The following is a 19,526-nucleotide window of genomic DNA, read 5'->3' on the forward strand; positions in this document are numbered from 1 at the left end:
ATTCTACTAAAATAACCTCAATGATGTATGTACTATGTTGTATATATATTTTTTTATAACCCATTAAATACCACATATATTACGTTTATGCAGGTAAATAACAGTTGCAAAAGTGTGTACATAGATTTAGTTTGTCATTGTCTCCTTCCACTGTAATTGCAAAATATATTTGTTACAAAAGGAAAAATTGATTCAAGTGTGTTCATTAAACATGATGAATAATATGCACCAATCATATGTACAAAATGTATATGTGTGTGATAGTGAAACTGTTACATTCAATGAGATTCACATGTTTTTAAATTCCTCTGTATCAAGACTTGAACTGTCTGGTGTGTCCTGTTTTATCCATTGTCACAGGCTGAGTTCTCAGAGGTCAACCTGGTCTCACATTCTAATGGAACCTGCAACGTGGACATGCAGGTGGTCAGGGGCGGCAGCAAGGTGGTCAGGTCAGTAAGACTCATACAAAATCAATACAAGAAAAACCTAACCACACCACTTCATATTCCAGGTTGATGTTATTCTCTGACTCCTAACCTTGAAGCAACCGCCCTTACAAAATGTTATTTTTCGGAAAGACATTCTGTCCTCAGAAAAGAGCTATACATCAAATATGAAAAAAGTTTTTTACCATATCTTTACTACTACTTCCCTATTATTATAATGTTCCTACTTTTTCAAATAGTTGGACATTGGTGTTGGATATTGTTGGCTATTGCCATTAACGGTTGATTTTTTAAACAGTTTTTTTTATCATGACCACATTTTGTTTTATAGCTAGACTCTCATCTATATTCAAAGCCCTTTTAAGTGCTCCTGAATTTGCACAACATTAATTGTTCAACACTCGAGACAAAACATTTTAATGTAATAACATCATTTGAGATAATTTGATCCTCACCAAAACTGGCACATCAATTACAAAGGCATTGTATAGCCCACTTGATGGTGTATGAAATAGTTTTAACTATTGAAAGTTGAATTACTATGCCTGACAATACCTGAATGCAATGGAGAAATGCAAGCATGGCCTCAACTCCAAATGACTGATGATCAAAATGTTTTTCTGTGAGATTAAACAGAATAACATACAAAGCCTAACCCTTTGAAATAATAAATTCACTTGTTGTTTACCACAAGCTCTGACTAGTGGGAAAAGGTGCAGAGGCGTATATGACCACCATCTTTATCCACCGACTGTCTGGCACAATGTATTTGTGTAAAAAAAAAAAAAAGAGTGACTTTACAGTAAACCAGACCAGACCCACTCACACACCACAGACCAAACTGTCACCAGGGACCCAGATGAATACTGCCAGTGATTTAGCACAACTCCCACACTGCTCACCAACCAGCAAAACCAACAGGAAATGAAGAAGTCATGGCTGACGATAAACAGCGTCTCTGCCCTGTAATTATACTTTATGAGGGGTGGGTTGGGCCGCACATATTACATTTCAAACACAAACATATTGAGAGTGACTGTTGCCTAAGGTTGACATTGATTGATTAACCTTCACCCAGTGTTGTGTCTACAGAAGCATTATTATTTGACAACACCATGTCACCAGAGCCCTTCTCATTGTGTTCTTAAAAACATGCCGAAAATGCATTTTTTTTAAGACCTGTACATTTTCTTGATGTATGAAATGACTGTTATATGTTGTAAACATTTGATTTCAACAGTGGTTTTATCCAACATCTAGATTTTTGGTTTTAAAGAGAATGAATGCCTAATTACATTACAAGCGACTTACAACTGATAGGCAGTTACCCTCAATGGACTTGCTCCCGACTGACCGGGAATTGTACCCGGTACCTGGTTTTCCCCTATCAAAATCTGTGGTGAGCTATCCATCTGATAAGTAATTAGTTAAATATTGCCAAAGTTGGCATACTTATTCAAACATTTCTGAACTATTGTTATAAAAAAAAGATAGTGTTTTAATGTGAGTAATCAACTGGCAAAGTTTCATGATGATATTTAGAAGTTAAACAAAGTAGTGATTTTTGCTAAATGCTCAGAGTCTGGGTTTTGTCAAGTAAACCCTCCTAAAACAAGATGTCACCCTTCCCAGACCCAGACATTAGTAAAAAAAAAAGTTGCATTTGGAGCCTGATATTTCCATTTCTTCCTCTTGTTCGATGAAGATATACAAACTAAACATATCTCTCAGTCTCTGTATGTGGTTCTCGGCCCCCAAGCCCATTTTCCCTATTCCCAATTAGCTATTGTGATCCCTCTGTGGGGTTAAAAACTCACAATCGTTCACAACTAATTTATCCTTCTCTGCTCTTTGACGTCGTTCTTGAATTTGTCAATACTTCGGTCTATGTCCACATACATGTAAAACTACTGACGTCAGCCTCTGTTTGAGTACATTGTGTCCAGCGCTAATTAGCAAATGACAGCAGCCTCACAAAGACACTAGCACGGCTGTACGCTCACAGTCTTGTTTCGTACTTGGTTCTGCGGGTATCAAACTGAGAGTGCTATAGGACATATTCATCTCTACAGCCTACTGTCAGTGATGAAGAGATTCAGTCACAGCTGTGTCCTCTCCACCAGCACAGGCCTTTTTCTACTTTTCCTGGAGTGTCTGATTAGTATTCTCGATGCATGAAAAGCTGGTGGTAGTCACAATGTGCCAGGGTTCTCTCTCTGTCTCTCTCTCTCTCTCTCTCTCTCTCTCTCTCTCTATCTATCTCTCTATCTGTCTCTCTCCCTCTCCCTCTCTCTCTCTCTCTCTCTCTCTCTCTCTCTATCTCTTTCTCTCTCTCTTTCTCTCTCTGTCCCTCTCTCTCTCTCTCTCTTTCATCTCTTTTACTCTGTTCTCACATTCCCTCTGTCTCATACGCACATTCGCAGACAAAAGGGGAAAATAACAATGAGTCATGCCCTATCACCGTCACTCTTTCAACAAGCTTTACTGCACGGAATATTGTTCCTGCCTATGGTAATTGCTTCTGCGAGCTACAGAGCTGTGTGTTTTTTTCAATTATTATTTTTTTTCTACTGTTTTGCTATGGAGGCTGACAGATTTGAAAGAAAAAAATATATTTATATATATTGTGTTTATCCGGATTTTGCCAGTAAAAAACGGGAAACAAGTTCTTGAAAAATCATTTAAATACTGAGTTGAACATCCTCCTTGAGAGAGACTTTCATGTACGACACTATATGAGCAGTGTCTGTCTACGAGAGCTTTTTTTCAGTTGACTAAATTACCTGTGCAGTCGCCCACCGGTGCTGTCTACCTAAGTGATGTATTACAACATGAAGAGTCATCCATCATTTCGCTCAGGATTCACTGCTCAGTTCTGTTAAAGTGTCCCACATCCCCAGGATTTCTGCCCTCCAAAATACAATTTAAAAAATATCAGCTCAAGGTGAGGCTCTGTCTTGAAGCAAAATCCATCACATGCTTTACTTTGTCATTTCAGAAAAGGGAGCATGGCCGTGCGCTTCCTGGCTATAAAAAAACCAAAAAAAAAGCTTTGACCACTTTGACTGCAAATGAGGAACGCTTATTCTATATTACTAGATAGTGAATGTCACCTTTAATGTTATAGTGCGTAACTTCTGTTGCCCCCATGAGGCATACTGAGTAATGACAACAACTCTGTTGGCCTATCTACATGAGGTGGGCCTTGGGTGAACGCACAATCGCACATGGATTATATACCTATATATTTTACCTATAAAACTGGATATTCTTGCAGAAAGCAGGTCAGAGAAACACAGTTTAAAACATAAAGGTTCCACGGTTTATTCCATTTCCATTAGAAATGATAGTATTCATGGCTTGCCAGTTGCAACCAATGCAGTGATCTGTAAAAAAGAAAGAAAAAAATAATTATACGGTTTTGATTATGATGGAAAAATAAATGTACCCACTTAGAGCGGCATTTACCGTCCATTGTCTTCATGTGTTTAGTATGCCAGGAAAATAAGATCCTGCTGAGTGCTTAGTAGGAATCCTGTACATTTGATGAACTATTCTGAGAAATTTTTTCTTAGTCCAATTCTGCAGATGTATGTGGCCAGGTGCCAATGCATCCTCAAGACAAATGGATTTCTTGACTTTCATGTAGTGGCTTTATGGGTTTTTACTTTGAACCACAACCTTTGCTTGGTGACATTTCTTCTTTTTATTCCACACAAGAGTGCATTCTATTATATGGCCTATTGCCAGGCACTGTGAATATTAACATCATCACAAAAAATATTATATGGATTTTGTACCAACACAAAATATATGGGGAAGTACTCATGTAAGGAACAAGAACAAATAGAAATATCTCATTTAAACCCTCTTTATTTCTTCCATATTCCCTCCACTGCTCTCACCACAGATCCTTCAAGCCTGACTTTGTCTTGGTGCGCCAGCACGCCTTCAGCATGGCCCAGAACGAGGACTTTAAGAACCTGATCATCGGGCTGCAGTATGCAGGAATCCCCTCAGTCAACTCTCTGGACTCCATCTACAACCTCTCCGACAAACCTTGGGCTGTAAGCAATTAAACTAACACCTGCAGTGTTATATTTACTATATTGAAAAGTCAATGGCATAAGCTATTACTATATGAATTGTGTGGTTTTGAAGGGTACTGTCTTACATCATTTAATAAATTGCACTTACATGTAGCACTATGAAGTTTGGCTAATTTGAAGCTAATGTACTTACATAATTCTTGCTGTTATGAGTTTGTACCTTCATGGTTGAATGTATTTATTGGAAGTCACTTTGGATTAAAGTGTGAAATGAAACCCTCGTAAAATAATCTCCTTTCCTCCAGTTTTCCCAGCTGGTCCATAACCAGAAGAGGCTGGGGCCAGATAAGTTCCCTCTCATCGATCAGACCTTCTACCCCAACTACAAAGACATGGTGAGTTTCATTTTTCTTATGTTTTCTCATAGTAAACTCAGTAACCTGCAGCAAACTGGGAAACTCCTTTTTAAATTGTTAAATGTTTTTATTGGTAATTTAACTAACTAAGTACTGCGAAGAGCTCTAACTGTAGAGATGGGAGAAAAAAGAGGCATACAACACACTATTCCATTGAGACATTTTTATATACAATCTTTTTTGGTACATGGAAATAGAAAACTCTATTTAGACAGAAACAGAGACATAAATACAAACCCAAACAGTATAAAACATTCATGACATTTTTTTTTCATAAACACTTCACCAAAGCCATACAGTTATTATGCGTTATTATCATATCAGTCATGTAAGTCGAAATTGAATTTATCAACGTATTTCCTACTAGTGTGTTTTCAGACATGCCAGGTTGCATTCTGTATAGGTTAAATTGAAATAGTTTAGTTGTGAATTTGACTTTAATGTGACCTTTTTTGAATAGTGGCTCATTAATGCATTTGTATTGGTATGACTTCAGTGAAGTGGTCCGGTAACAAGACAGAGGGATCAATTCAAATGTGGGTCTTTTGATGAATGTTGAGTCATTATATTAAATAATACAGATAAAACAACAATTAAATCACTGATTATAGCTTATTCTTATCGGTTAATCGCAAAACAATCTTTTCTTCAACTTGAATATTGACGACATACCTGTTTTAAAAACAGACCGTTGAGTGGCAGGTGGCAGTGCTGTTGTAGTTTAAGTTGTAAATTGGATTTTTTTTTTTTTTTTTTTTTTTTTTTGGCACACAAAATAAATCAACCGAGGGAAACTAAACACACCAAAGCACAAGATAACAGCTTCTACGCTATGAGACAAGATCCGGTTAGCTTTTCAAAATGTTAATTCTCACAGAAGTACAATATTTACATTCTCAGCAAGTTGAGAGTATAAACAATAATGATTTAGATGTACAAGAATTATGGGCATATTACTATATAATTCACCTGTCAGATTTTGTGACTATATACTTCATTGGGGAATGTCTAGTATTGCCTTATTTCGAATTATAGATCTATATATATTTGTACTTTTTCAATTGCTTGGGAAAGTCATTCAATAATAGTGAACACCAGAGTGTGTGAGGAAAAGGTGGCAGTGCTTTAAGTCTACCTGCAAAAGTTTGGGGCACAAAAGATTTGTTGACTATATCTTTAAAGTTCACTTTGCAAAGTAAAGATTGTAGAGAAGCTTCTTTCTACTATTTTTCTCCTATTTTCTTTTCTTTTCTTTTTATGTACAGAAAATATCAAACCTTCTCATACCCAGTGAATGCATAACCAAAACTGTTACACAACCTCTTGTAATTTATGCACGAACAAATATGAGGCCTTGGGTATTTGTCAAGGAAATGCCTTTACTATGCAAAACCATCAGGAATGAAGAAAAGATTCACTCTAGTGTGAAATATGTGCAGCGGATGGTATGCTGCTGCCATTCTTATCCTGTGTAAAATGTGTGAGAGTGAGAAAACCAGTCAGAGGAATGTTGAAAGCCCTGACACTTTGAAACAAATACTAATCATTCAGCTTATAGTATTGCTGTAGCAATCACCATAACTCTGCTAACAGACGCTCAAAGTCAGGTTAAGCTCTCCCTTTCAAATGTATAATAACAATCAGCCAATTCTCTCAATGAAATCAGTTGCGATGCCGAATTTGAGCTACATAAGCAAAAAAAAATAATTATTATTGGGACTTTTCAAGAGTGAACTGGCGCACAATGAGTTACATAATCCAGATTTTTTTTTTGAACAAGAAGATGTGTTCATGGGTCGCTCATGTCCAGGAATTCTTTCTCGGGTGGCGGTCCGCCCCGATACCAGCTACAGGTGGTGTCAGAGCGGCGGATACAGGCGTACTGCCGAGCCTGCTCCCCGTTTAGACTGTTATCCAGCAGCCAGTCGGTCCACAAGCACTCGTCGTCTCCTGTGGACGCACACGGCACTGTGTAGCAGGTGTTGATCTGTGGAGAGACAAGAGAGTTTTGGATTCACTCACTATTACTCATTCACTCATCTCATTTAAAGGTAAAGTCAGTGATTCTGGAGAAGGCTTATTGTAAAAATCACATTTAAGAAAAATATCTGTGATTATCTCCTCACGATCCGCTACCTGTCCGTACTGAAAAATATCCAGTGTTAATACACATCCTGGGCTCTGTAAATGGGCATGTTGTTAGCTACGGTGAGCCCCTTTGAGAATGCTTGTTGCCAAAATCACTTTTTGTCAAAATCAGTTTCTCAATATCTGCTACCTGTGTGTTTGTGTGTGTGATGAAAAAATATCCAATGTTGATACACAGCTTAGGTGCAAACGGGTATGTATCTAGTTACAATGAGCCCCTTTGTTTCATACCCTTTGTTTACAATTTACAGAGACTAGGCTTTGTATGAACACCAGCATGTTTCCCCTCGCACACACAATAAAGAGAGTTAATGGATGGTGAGGAGATATTCACTGATTTTGACAAAAAGTGATTTTGACAACAAGTGTTCTCCAGAATCGCTGAATCTACCTTTAATTTTACCCGGGGTGAAAGTTGGAGGAAACTAAAGCGTTAAGTCATTTGTACCAAAATGGAAAGACAGTTATTTGTGGAAGACTTTTGAGATGAGCACAGTGACCTTTTTACTTTCTATCAGCTCTCTTGCTTTGTCTCCTAAACGGATAGATTGGCAGGGCAAAGATAAATATGTACGGATAGAGAAGGAACATTCCTTACTCACTCTGCATTCACAGCCCATCTGGTATCTGTAGTTGAGATTCTTCTTCTGTGACAGTGACAGGTTGTCCCAGGACTCCACCAGGTCACACTGACCAATAGAAATCCTCCCATCGCTCCACATGCTTCCTGTGTAGTGACATCACAACACGACCATTCAACACTTCACTTTGAGTTCAGCAAGTTATGTTGCTGCATTTAACAGCCTAAAGTCCCTTGCACATCAGACACGTTTTTGGTTGTGCGATTTATTTGTGCGTTAATGATAATTATGGAAAACGTTTTCAGTCAATATTCAGTTTATCTTGTTTTGCTATTTATAGGCATACAGTATGTTTGAGTAGAATGAACATTTTGGTTTTATGATATAAACTACTGACGGCATTTCTAGAGCTGTGAGTACCAACTTTTGTGATGAATGGACAGTTGGTCAAACCGTTATGACAAATTAGCAGCTAAGCCCTGGTTTTGCGAAGATGTTTTTGGGCAATGGCGGCCATGTTTCTTGACTCATCTTGCAAGATTTTTACAGACATGTGTATGTCAGTCCCTTGAGGATGTATAGCCTAACACATTTGGTGATAATAGGTTGAGAAACCAAAAACTAGATGTTACATGACTGTATTTTAGTCTGAAGCTATGACCGCACATATGCTTGTCAAAGGCAGATTCTTTTTTGCTTAATAAAACAAACAAACAACACCGACATTTTTAAGTAGTGAGCTCTATATGAGCTGGCATCTGGATATAGTTCAATATTGACAGAGCCTGCTGTTTCCCCCTGTGTCCCTGTTGTCTGTATGCTAAGCTTAGCTAACTGGCTTCTGGCTGTAGCCTCATATTTACATACAAGTGCAATCAATCTTCTTATCCACCTCTTAGCAAAAAAGCAAACAAGAGTATTCCTTCCAAATGTTAAACTATTCCGGGGGCAACCGTGGCTCAGGTGGTTAAGCGGGTTGGCCAATGATCCAAGGGATGGCGGTTCGATCCCCGCTCTGCCACCAGTGTCATGGTTGTTGTGTCCTTGGGCAAGACACTTCACCCACCTTGCCTTGTGTGAATGTGTATGACTGCTGTATGTTTGAGGTGGTGGTCGGAGGGGCCGTAGGCGCTGAATGGCAGCCACGCTTCCGTCAGTCTGCCCCAGGGCAGCTGTGGCTACTATGGTAGTTTACCACCACCAGTATGACTGTGTGTGAATGAATGGAACCTGGAACCCTGTAAAGCGTCTTTGAGTGCCTTGAAAAGCGCTATATAAATCCAATCCATCATTATTATTATTATTCCTTTAAAAATATATATATATTTGGAACCCAACAAATCCTGCCACAATCACTGTATTATATATTCCTACTGTAAGCAGCACTGATGTAGCCTACCTGTGAGACTTTGCCCACATTTTGTTTTGCCCACTTTATGCTGCTTTTTCCTTTGTAAAAGTGCAATATATAAAACTAATAGGTTTCATACTGTACCTGAGAGCAGATAGCCAGCTTTGTTGTTGGAGTCCAGTTTGACTCCACACAGTGAGGAGAAGACAGGAGTGTACACGTACTGGATGTCCTTGGCCTTGTTGAAACCTTTGAACATCTGGACAGAGAGACATACAGGGAGGAGAGAGAGAGTGGAGACCTTATACAGGTGCATCTCATATTAGTAGAATATCATGGAAAAGCTCATTTGCGTCTGTAATTTAATTCATGCAGTTAAGGAAAATCATGAAAAAGCAGGAAAATCAAATATCCAGCATATCAAGATATTATAATATTCCATAAAGCCAATCCAAAAAAAAGATTTATAATACAGAAATGTCGACCTTCTCAAAATACCGTTCATTTATCCACTCAATACATACTGAATATACTGAATGTAGCAGCCATGTAAGCAGAACTAGATCAACTTATATATGTCCCCCAAATATACTTGGTCTAAATGCCTCTATCATCAAGCAGGCGTGAATTAGACTCAAATGTAGGAAAAACAGACATTTTCTGTGTGGTTGACATTTGCACAAACATGAACCACTTGAAAGTAGACCTTTCGTTGTGTTTTGAATGTTTACAACCATAGACAAATCTTCTGACATTTATGAGGTCAGACCTGGTTGTTTGCACAGCCAATCAGAATCTGTTTACTTTTGCCTGGCGGATTATACGGCTCCAATACTTACCGAAAGAAACCAGCCAGCTGTTAGTCACAACAGCACTAACAGTAACACATGATGTATGTCTGCACCACCAGCTGGCAGCAGCTGCTACTAGTGTCCAGGGGATATCTCACCTTGATCATTTTGATTTCATATTGGATCATCTTCATGTATGGTGAGGAGCTGTTGCTAGGCGACACAATCTTCTCTCCGGAGATCTTTGCCCTTATCACTGTAGACAAGAAAGAAAGGAGGATTAAGATTCATTGAAATGCCAAACAAACGACAAGAGGCAAGATGAGCATGTAATTTACAGGCCAAAGACAATGGGAAACATTGTTAGAATAAGTTTTCCTTTGAGATAGATAGATAGATAGATGGATGGATGGATGGATGGATGGATGGATGGATGGATGGATGGATGGATGGATGGATGGATGGATGGATGGATGGATGGATGGATGGATGGATGGATGGATGGATGGATGGATGGATGGATGGATGGATGGATGGATGGATGGATGGATGGATGGATAGATAGATAGATAGATAGATAGATAGATAGATAGATAGATAGATAGATAGATAGATAGATAGATAGATAGATAGATAGATAGATAGATAGATAGATAGATAGATAGATAGATAGATAGATAGATAGATAGATGGACGGACGGACGGACGGACGGACGGACGGACGGACGGACGGACGGACGGACGGACGGACGAACACTATTCTTTCTCTCCACACAGACAGTGCAGTGGTCCCTCTCTCATACCGGATGTCTCTCTCCTCTCCTCTGGGAGGGGAATCAAAACCCCCATAGAATAACAAGTAGCTCTTGGCTTGCACACTCCCATTAACCAAATCCACACATGCTCACTTTAATGTAAACACAATATACCACAAGCACACAAACTCAGGCCAACCCAGAGAAATACATGACATGCATACAATACATAGCATTACTGTAAGTCAAGTAGAGCTCAGGATAATTGCTTTGTGGTTCTCAACAGGAAGGTCAAGCTGTATAATTTCCCAACATTTCATTTAAGAGTCAAAACAATCACAACACTTCATAATATTGATATTGTGAATGGTGTACTTGCACAGACCGTGACATGCATCCGCAATGTGCCAAAACCAAAAGCCTATTATTATTGAGGTCTTTGCTAGAGAGAGCTCCTATTTTCCTGCAATAAAATACCATGAAATCTGCCCTTTTTAGACATCTGCATTATGCATTATGTTAACCGACAAATTAATTTCACTGTCAAGTATTTTGTTCAAACTAATAGCCCTGCTGTAGGGCCATCAATCAAAGTGAATGAGGTTTACAATTATAGCTTTCTCCGAGGATAACATATCCAATCGAATCTTATAAAACAAGGCGGACAGCTGCATTAATTACTGCCACTAAAAATTCAGTGGCACTATGGTAGCACATGAGGAGTGTCAGAAAATGTCATAGAATGCTCACACAGTCTCACATTATATATCATTTACACTACATAATCCATCTCTTATTAACCAGGACAGTTCTATGTTCGAGAAAAAAACATGGTTAATAAGGTGGAGTCCAGTGTCAATACACAGCCCAGGCTCTGTATACTGGCATGTTGCTAGCTACTGTGAGCCCCTTTGTTTACACTCCCTTTGTTTACATACCAGTTTACTGAGCCTAGGCTGTGTATTAACATTATATGTTTTTTCAGCACACCCACAGTACAGACAGGTAGGGGATCCTGAGGAGATATTCACTGATTTGACAAAAAGTGATTTTGTCAACTAACTTTCTCCAGAATCGCTGACTCCACCTTCAACATAAAAGCCTTTACATTAAAACATACTCTTTTTAAATATGAACAATAAAGCACCACCCTATTATCAGCAGGCTGAAGTGTAAGCTAAGAAGCTAACCAGATGTTAGAATTAAACTGATTTGACATAATTCCTAACTATACTTGTAACACCAGGCCTAACTAGCGCTCCACTGCAATACCAAAGAATCACAATGGATTATCAACAACATAATGTCATGTAATGTACCTAATCACTATCACTGGATGGATGGATAATAGATAATGAAGTTACCTTGGTTATTATCATGAAAGTATAAGCATAGCTACAGTATAAGAGAGAGAGAGAGAGAGAGAGAGAGAGAGAGAGAGAGAGAGAGACCCAGCAACCCTGTTAACCCTCACTCTCTCACACTGATACACAAACCACCCCCTTGTTTCGTTTTTTGTTTTGTGTGCTAGTAGGAAGAGGAGCATCTCTTGGAGTGTGTTTTGTGAAAATTGGTTCAGGGGGGAAAGGAGATTGTTTTTGTTAGTGTAACACTCAAGGAGATAGAAAGGCAAAAGCACAAACAAATACAAACGGAGGTAAAGTCTTACAGTTTAATGCATCGCCCACAGCGAGACAACTGGTCCAGGGGCGCTCACTTGAATGTCAGCGAGCACAAGATTTTACTCAGTATGACTTTGATATTTTTCATTCTTGTACTCTATAATTCATAGCCCCGGGCCCAAATACAGCAGGGCAATATATCTAAAACTATTAGACCCGCATCCGTCAGCGATACAGATGGGTTTTTACAGTGTATTTTACAGTGTCCGACCTCAGAAGGACACACCTGCCTGTAAAGTCACCTACACACTTGCAGCTGTGACCTAAAAAAAAAAGTATGTTGAAGAACAGGAACTCAGTTTGATGAATAGGTTAGTACATTGTGTGTCATGGATGAATTAACTGAGTTAGTAGAAGTACTGTATATAGTACTGTACTTTAAATACTATTTTTAAGTGCTTGTACTTCACTTGAGGATTTCCATTTAAACTTCTACAGTAGGCTACTGTATATATGTGAAAGTTTTACTCAACTGCATTCATTTAATAGCAGCAGTTTTTGGTGAGTTTTTACCTGCTAAGCACATGCCAAACATTTGCACCCAAAAATATGTAGTGTGATGTAAAAGGGCGTAGTAGTAGTAGAGTAGTTTAATGTAACACAAATCTACTATATTATACATGAAAAAGCTGCTTTACGGTCAAAGTATACAATCGCGGTCAATAATTAACGGTATACTAAGCATTGTTTTATATGCCAATGTCACAGTAACAACAACAACCACCCCACTCACTAAACAAAAATACACCATATAGCCCTCTTTTTTCAGTTCTGCTATTTTGTCTACTTGCAAAACGAAACATATCTGAAAAAGAGGAATGCTTTGGAAAATTAGCCGCCATGTTTAAATGTTCCCTTCTGAGCATAACAATGGCTCCATGTGGCCTTATAATGTTGAATAACACACCACCGCATTACAGCAAACTTGTTACAGCCACTAAACCAAAAATAGTACAGTAATTTTTCTTCAGTGGCTTAAATCGTTTATTGAGAAATAATTCCAGATCAAATTAAACAAAATCTAATCCGTCTGGGTCCTTGATTCGAAATTTCAAACGATAGTTATTGTAGAAATAACATGTAAAAAACTGAACTGCAAAAGCTCTTTTTACTCCTGTTTCGCTGTCTCTCCCTAAAATGATTCCCTTGGCCCAGATTCTCTGAATATTTACCCCCCACCTAGACAGCTTTGAACTGTGCAGGCCAGTCTTATACCCAGCCACTCAATTCAGCTGCTGCAGCTGTGTTATGGACAGGATTAAGGCCGGGCCCTGCAGAGCGAAAGTGGCCCTTGCGGCGACATAAGAAAAATATTGCAAACTTGTACCATGAGAACTGATGTAGTAAGTAACTTCCCCCCCTCCCCTGATGAATCGGCACCCTTGTCATGCTCACAAAGCTGGACTTGTCAGCGGGCTTTCACACTGATATTGTTAGTATGCAGACCATTAGGGCAAGCCTATAGACATGGAAATGAAGTTGGGAGAGAGAGGGAAAAGAAAGAGAGTGAGATGGAGTAGGCTGTGTTGGCACGGCCTGGCCTCCGTCCAACAAAACACACACACAGACACACACACACAAACACACACACACACACACACACACACACACACACACACACACACACACACACACACACATTCACAACCCTGAAATACACAAAACAACACCAGGGAATCGTCCAGGATCTGTCAAGATGGGATATTACTCAGATGTACAGCTTTATTCAAAGGGCTCATCGACTCTGAGAAAACTGTCAGGTCAACCAAAGGCCACTACCAACCCATGCTTAGAAAGCAGCCAAAGACAGTATAAACAGAAGCCCCCAAAGTAAGGGATGTTCTTCATTTGTTATTCAGTGGTCCAAAATGTTTCATCCTGCCTCTTGTACTCGTACATTTAAATCTGAACACGGAATCGAGCATAGCCTGTGGAAATGAGATCTAATTACAAAAGATCAAGTGGTTAATTGACCATTTGTGAAGTTCTCCCACCTCCCTAAGTTACTGTTGCTATGCCTGGCAAGCTTTCCATGCATGCACAGTACATATTCTATCTATAAGCATAATGGTGGCAGATTTAAGCCTCAAAATGATAAATTAGTACTTGTTATTTATCGCACATAAATGGACATAGACCACATTTTCGATTCTGGCTGGTAACCGTCGGCCTTGAGGGTGAGGACTGACTGTGGGACATGGTGGTGCTACCGAATGAAACAACTTTGCTGGACTGTTTACTTCCAAGGATGAGTTGCTTACGTAACACTAAACTGATCGCAGCATCCCAACCGTGCTCTCACACAGGGGGTAAATATTGGGCAGTGGATGTACCAGCCCTAATGGGTGGTCTTTCAACCTAGCATGTAACCCTACTGAACAAATTGGTAAGTTAATGATACACTGCTTGTTTATGATAATAAGTTATTTATGCTACCAAGGCATAAACATTGGAAGGCCAATTTGTATGCCTCGTTTCCACTGAGCCGTACATTTTGGTTTGGTAAGGCATGGTTAGGTTTAGAACGGTAACCCTAGATCTGGCTTGCGTTTCTACTGCAGACAGCACCCTTACTTGATAGGCGTGGAATATGCCTTGCGGCGATAGCCACGGCCAGAGCCTGTATAATAGTATCTTATAACAATTCCATGTTGAATGCCACTGGCCATGGCAGGTATGAAAGTATTGTGACATCGTAGCTGCGGTACACAGTGTAGCCTGCCGATAAAATCAATGAAGAGGAAGAACGCCACAAAGTAAACAAAGAGCTGCGCAACAACACTTTTCTCAAAACACAAGACTCTCCTCTCTTGAGGAGGTGATTACACACTGAGGTTTATCTCGAACCAATCAATGGACTGCAGTGTGTAGCTACACCCTTGTGGGACCCTTTGGGACCGCTTGGTATCCAAAACGAAAGGGTGACAAAAAATAAGTACAGCATAGTTCGATTATTTTGGGACCCTTACCAAATGTTGACAGTGAAAACGGTATGAATTGTGTGCTTCACCATACCAAACCGAACTGTACCGCTTAGTGGAAATGTTTTTGGTTTGGTCCAGCAGTTTAAAATGAGACAAACTGAAAAAAGGGATTCTTCATGGGTCCTTCTGACCATGAAAATACTGGTTTATAAAATTGGCCTCAATGCGGGGACCAGAAAGTCTACACAGTATTTCTTTAAATATTTGTTTTATAATCCTTATTTAACCAGAAATATTCCCATTGAGATTTGAAATCTCTTTTTCAAGGGTCTTCTGGCTAAGATAGCAGCAGCTTTAGCTAGCTGTAGGCTATGTAAACCTCAAATTGCATTCGGAGAAAACATCATGAATCATCCTTGCAGCCAGGACCTCCATTTCACTCTTTGATGACACACTTTGTATGTAAAACTCTGTCCTAAAAACATTGCCCCAAATACTCTGAGTGTGTTCTCATAACCCAGATCTAATTTGGCATCACAGCAATTTTAGAAACAGGTCTCACCCTCCATTTCCTACCAAATGCTCTTTGAGACACAATCTCAGAGGACGTTGAAGGAGCTGATGACCCTCTTTAAAATGGACGTATAGAGACCAATTAGAAAACAAGACTAAAATACAGTCAATAGCAATATCTTTCGTCTCTCGTCTGTTAGAATGTAACCGTTGACAGACAGACTCAAATATTCCAGCTTTGCACAGCCTGGAGCCAAGTACTCAATGTCAGAGCAGGGTGTTGGTTTTGGCCTGTGCTTTGGACAAGAGAGAACTGGATGATTGGGGGGCGTCAGACAGGGAGACGGGCAAACAGAGAGAATGATCCCACACAATCAACACTTACTTCTTTTATCATTGTTACTGTTGACATTGTATTATTTACAGTCATTGCGTTATAATTTGCAATGTGTGTATGTGTATTTGTATATGGGGGGTTGTTAGATTGTTCTCATTTGTTATTATTTGTAGTATATATGTGATGCTTTGGCAATGTTGTTGTCTACAAATGTCATGCCAAATAAAGCTTTTTGAATTGAATTGAATTGAGTGGATAGAAAGTAGGAAAGAGGCCACCTTGGGTGCTAGCTGTTTTTTCAGGGTTTGTTTTTCTGTGATGTAGAGCAAGAAGACCAAATTATGTAACAACAATAAATAGGCAGCAGGCGGCCATGCTTTCAAATAACAATACAAAAGCTTTTAGAGTATCACGCTTCATATCAAAGAGAAAAGAAAGTCCAGTAAGAACATGCAACTCTGTGAATGTATGGATTTGCTATGTTACATTTTCAATTGACAAGTTTGAATTATTTAATAAGCCTTCCTATATAGTGCCACAATAACTTGCACTTGTCTTATTTATATTTATAAAACTACACATTTTAATGAATACAGAAACAAGCCAAAATAATGTATCATGTTTCTTTTCAAATGAGCTACCAAAAGTTCAACTATACTGTAATTGATTAGTTCTAGTCATGTGAATTTAAATGGTATCCATCTCATACAATCTGAGTGGACCAACTAGCCAAATTATCAACCATTTTGTAAAACCATACCCTTCTTTTAGGTTATGTGAAGTCACAGTCTGAACAGCTTTAAAAAATTCAAATCACTAACACTATCATTAAATGCAGCAGATTGTATATTCACAACTTGTATCTAACTGGGTGTCCAGTTATTGACTTACCAATCTCGGCGCTGCAAAACAGCTGCTGTGGGTGTGCTGGGTTGCAGCTACATCCCTCCACCACTTCCTCCAGTCCTGCACCGATCAAAAGGATCACCCAGAGCCCCAGACACACACTCCGTTCCTGGGACATGGCCATAGCTGATGCCTCTAACCTCTCCACCACTCCACAACAACACACTCTACAACCTCTTCTAATCCTCTTTAGGTCCGCAGGAATGCAAATCAGGCCAGCGGGCAGGCAGTTAGTCAATGAGGGCGGATGGATAAGACAGTAGAGTTGAACTTGTAAGATGAGTTCCGATGAGCTGAGAAGGCAGCTGTGGATTAGAAATATTTTTAAAAAGTTTTAAAGGAGCAACCTGAATTCAGTCTATAGCAAGTGACCTGAGTTGGAGGGAAAAGTGCTGCTACTGCTGCCCCCTCTCTCTCTCTCTCTCTCACTCTCTCTCTCTCTCTCTCTCTCTCTCTCTCTCTCTCTCTCTCTCTCTCTCTCTCTCTCTCTCTCTCTCTCTCTCTCTCTCTCTCTCTCTCTCTCTCTCTCTCTCTCTCTCTCTCTCTCTCTCTCTCTCTCTCTCTCTGGAGACAACACACAGAGAAACTCACAATAGTCGGATCCCCTCAAACTCTGGTCTTGAATGCTGAGAGGGTCCCACACAGGGAGCCTCTTATGTACTCAACAATTTAAGGACAACCTCCTCAAACGCAGCAGCAAAAAAAAAAAAACGCGTCCCTGCCATCATTTGCCTCTTCTTGTACTCTCTCTTTTGATGTCCTCCCACTTCTCCCATTGGCTGCCACAATTGCAGTTTATGCAGTTTAACGCTAGTGAAGAATAGACTATAGAAATGACCTCTACTCAGCCAAACAATGCTTTTTAAATTTCCTTTTGTAAAGGGCCAAACAGTTGATAAAGCAGCATATAAAACAAAAATGCCATGAAAAATATCATGATTATAAAAATGACTTGATTAGAATTCACTTGTATGATGATACTATGTATTATTAAGCAGCCAAACATGCAGTATACATGTATACTATACTATATATAGGGGAAGGTGGTGTGATTTGTGCAACTTTTTACTCAAAGTGATTTTAAAGTGAGGCCTTGACAGTTATGTCTCCAACTCAAATATGTACATATATTTCAGGATGTTGTGCATCCCTGGCAATAAAAACTTTGGATCTGGAATAAACTGTTTAAGAAATATAGCTTTCGGAAAAAAAGTTGTCTTGTCGCACAAATCACCCCACGTAGTGGGGTGATTTGTGCGTCATTGTGTCACAATGACAAAGTCACCATCATCATCTTTCTGGCCATCTGAACTCTCATCAGTGGTGTCGTTAAGTGGAATTGAGATGTCACTCTCTTCTGAGCTACTGTAGACAATCACTTTCTTTTGGTGACCAGCGTATACAGCCATGCCACTGGCACAACTCTCAGAAATGTACTTTGCACTAGTTGCTCCGTGCTTGTGGAACCAACTGCCACCTGACAAATGTGATTCCCCCTACATTTCTGCCTTTAAATCAAGGCTCAAAACCCATATGTACACCCTGGTGTTTCCTCCCCATTAACCTCTGCACTACTTACTTACCTCTGCACTACTATCTGTGTTTATGTGGATGTATGGGCTTTACGTCTTTTATTTTGGTTATTGTTATTTTACCTTCATTGTTTACCTACTGAATGCACTATGTACAGCACTTTGGACAGTGCAAACTGTCATAAATGTGCTTTTATAAATACATTTTACTTACTTACTTACTTATAACTCACCCAGGCCCTTGTGCACAAATCACCCCATCCCCAGAATTTTGGATAATAGGCATGATGCAGCAATTTAGGGTTGACATTGTGCTAACTATATAGACTCAAAGTGTAGCATACCAAAGCACTAAAACATGTGTCAAATGTTTTCAAACGTGTCTATAATTGTTCAGACACAATAATCAAAAAACCTTGATCATGGAAATTTTACTTTGAAAGGCAAAACACAGTTTTTTGAGCTTAAATGTGCTTATATCTTATTCCTTGTGTCTCCCTTCTTTACAGGATGAGTCAAATGGATGGCTCTTCTTAAATATGTGGTCACATTTCCAATTTCTTCCACGGTTTTCTAGAAACAAGGGGTTTTGCAACTTCCAAAATGCACAAATCACCCCACCTTCCCCTATATATATAAAAAAATGTTTTTTGTTTGTTTTATTTTTATTTTCTGTAACAGTAACTGTGTATCTGAATCCAAATTTGATGAAAATGGGGGTGGGACCTGATAAGCCTTTGGCTTCTTCCGTCTCCCTTCGGACAACACAAAGTATGATGTATGAATATTTGCAAGAGAAAATTGTATATTGTGTGGAATTGTCCGAAAGAATAATAAATAAATACTAATGTTGCTGTCTGAATGCTGGATGGGTAAATAAGGAACTGTTTGCCGACGATGTGATTATATATCTGTATGATATGTATGTATGTTTTATTATCAAATTTTTGTGTTTTTTTCTTTTTTCTAAACACGTTTTGAGTGAAAAATGGCAAAATGTGGCACATACATTGACTTCAAACTCATCACTTCCTTTTTAATTTGTTTTCCTGTTGAATTGAACTTATATTTATGAAATAAGGTTACCGTAAA

General features: G+C 39.1%; 3 protein-coding genes across 3 annotated transcripts in view; 1 reads left to right on the top strand and 2 right to left on the bottom strand.

The window, feature by feature from the left end:
- The window catches only part of tamm41 (TAM41 mitochondrial translocator assembly and maintenance homolog), a 347,761-nt gene that overhangs the window by 55,184 nt on the left and 273,051 nt on the right, over positions 1-19,526 (bottom strand). The gene's annotated exons all lie outside the window — the stretch shown is intronic.
- syn2b (synapsin IIb) overlaps positions 1-19,526 on the top strand; it is a gene marked incomplete at both ends in the record, with an annotated part of 67,311 nt that overhangs the window by 39,138 nt on the left and 8,647 nt on the right. Inside the window, 3 exons of the mRNA XM_080025519.1 lie at positions 361-452; positions 4,360-4,516; positions 4,804-4,893. Of these exons, the coding sequence (XP_079881645.1) occupies positions 361-452; positions 4,360-4,516; positions 4,804-4,893 (339 nt within the window). The remainder of the gene's footprint in view (positions 1-360; positions 453-4,359; positions 4,517-4,803; positions 4,894-19,526) is intronic.
- LOC307248954 (metalloproteinase inhibitor 4-like) lies at positions 5,071-17,582 on the bottom strand. The gene is made up of 6 exons (XM_080025520.1): positions 17,494-17,582; positions 16,888-17,207; positions 9,944-10,041; positions 9,139-9,253; positions 7,665-7,789; positions 5,071-6,901 (listed from the first exon to the last, which is right to left on the bottom strand). The coding sequence occupies exons 2-6, from the start codon at positions 17,024-17,026 to the stop codon at positions 6,704-6,706; spliced, it is 675 nt and encodes a 224-aa protein (XP_079881646.1). The 5' UTR covers positions 17,027-17,207; positions 17,494-17,582; the 3' UTR covers positions 5,071-6,703.

The sequence above is a fragment of the Ammodytes marinus genome, assembly GCF_949987685.1.
Source record: "Ammodytes marinus genome assembly, chromosome: 4".
Classification (NCBI taxonomy): Eukaryota; Metazoa; Chordata; class Actinopteri; order Uranoscopiformes; family Ammodytidae; genus Ammodytes; species Ammodytes marinus.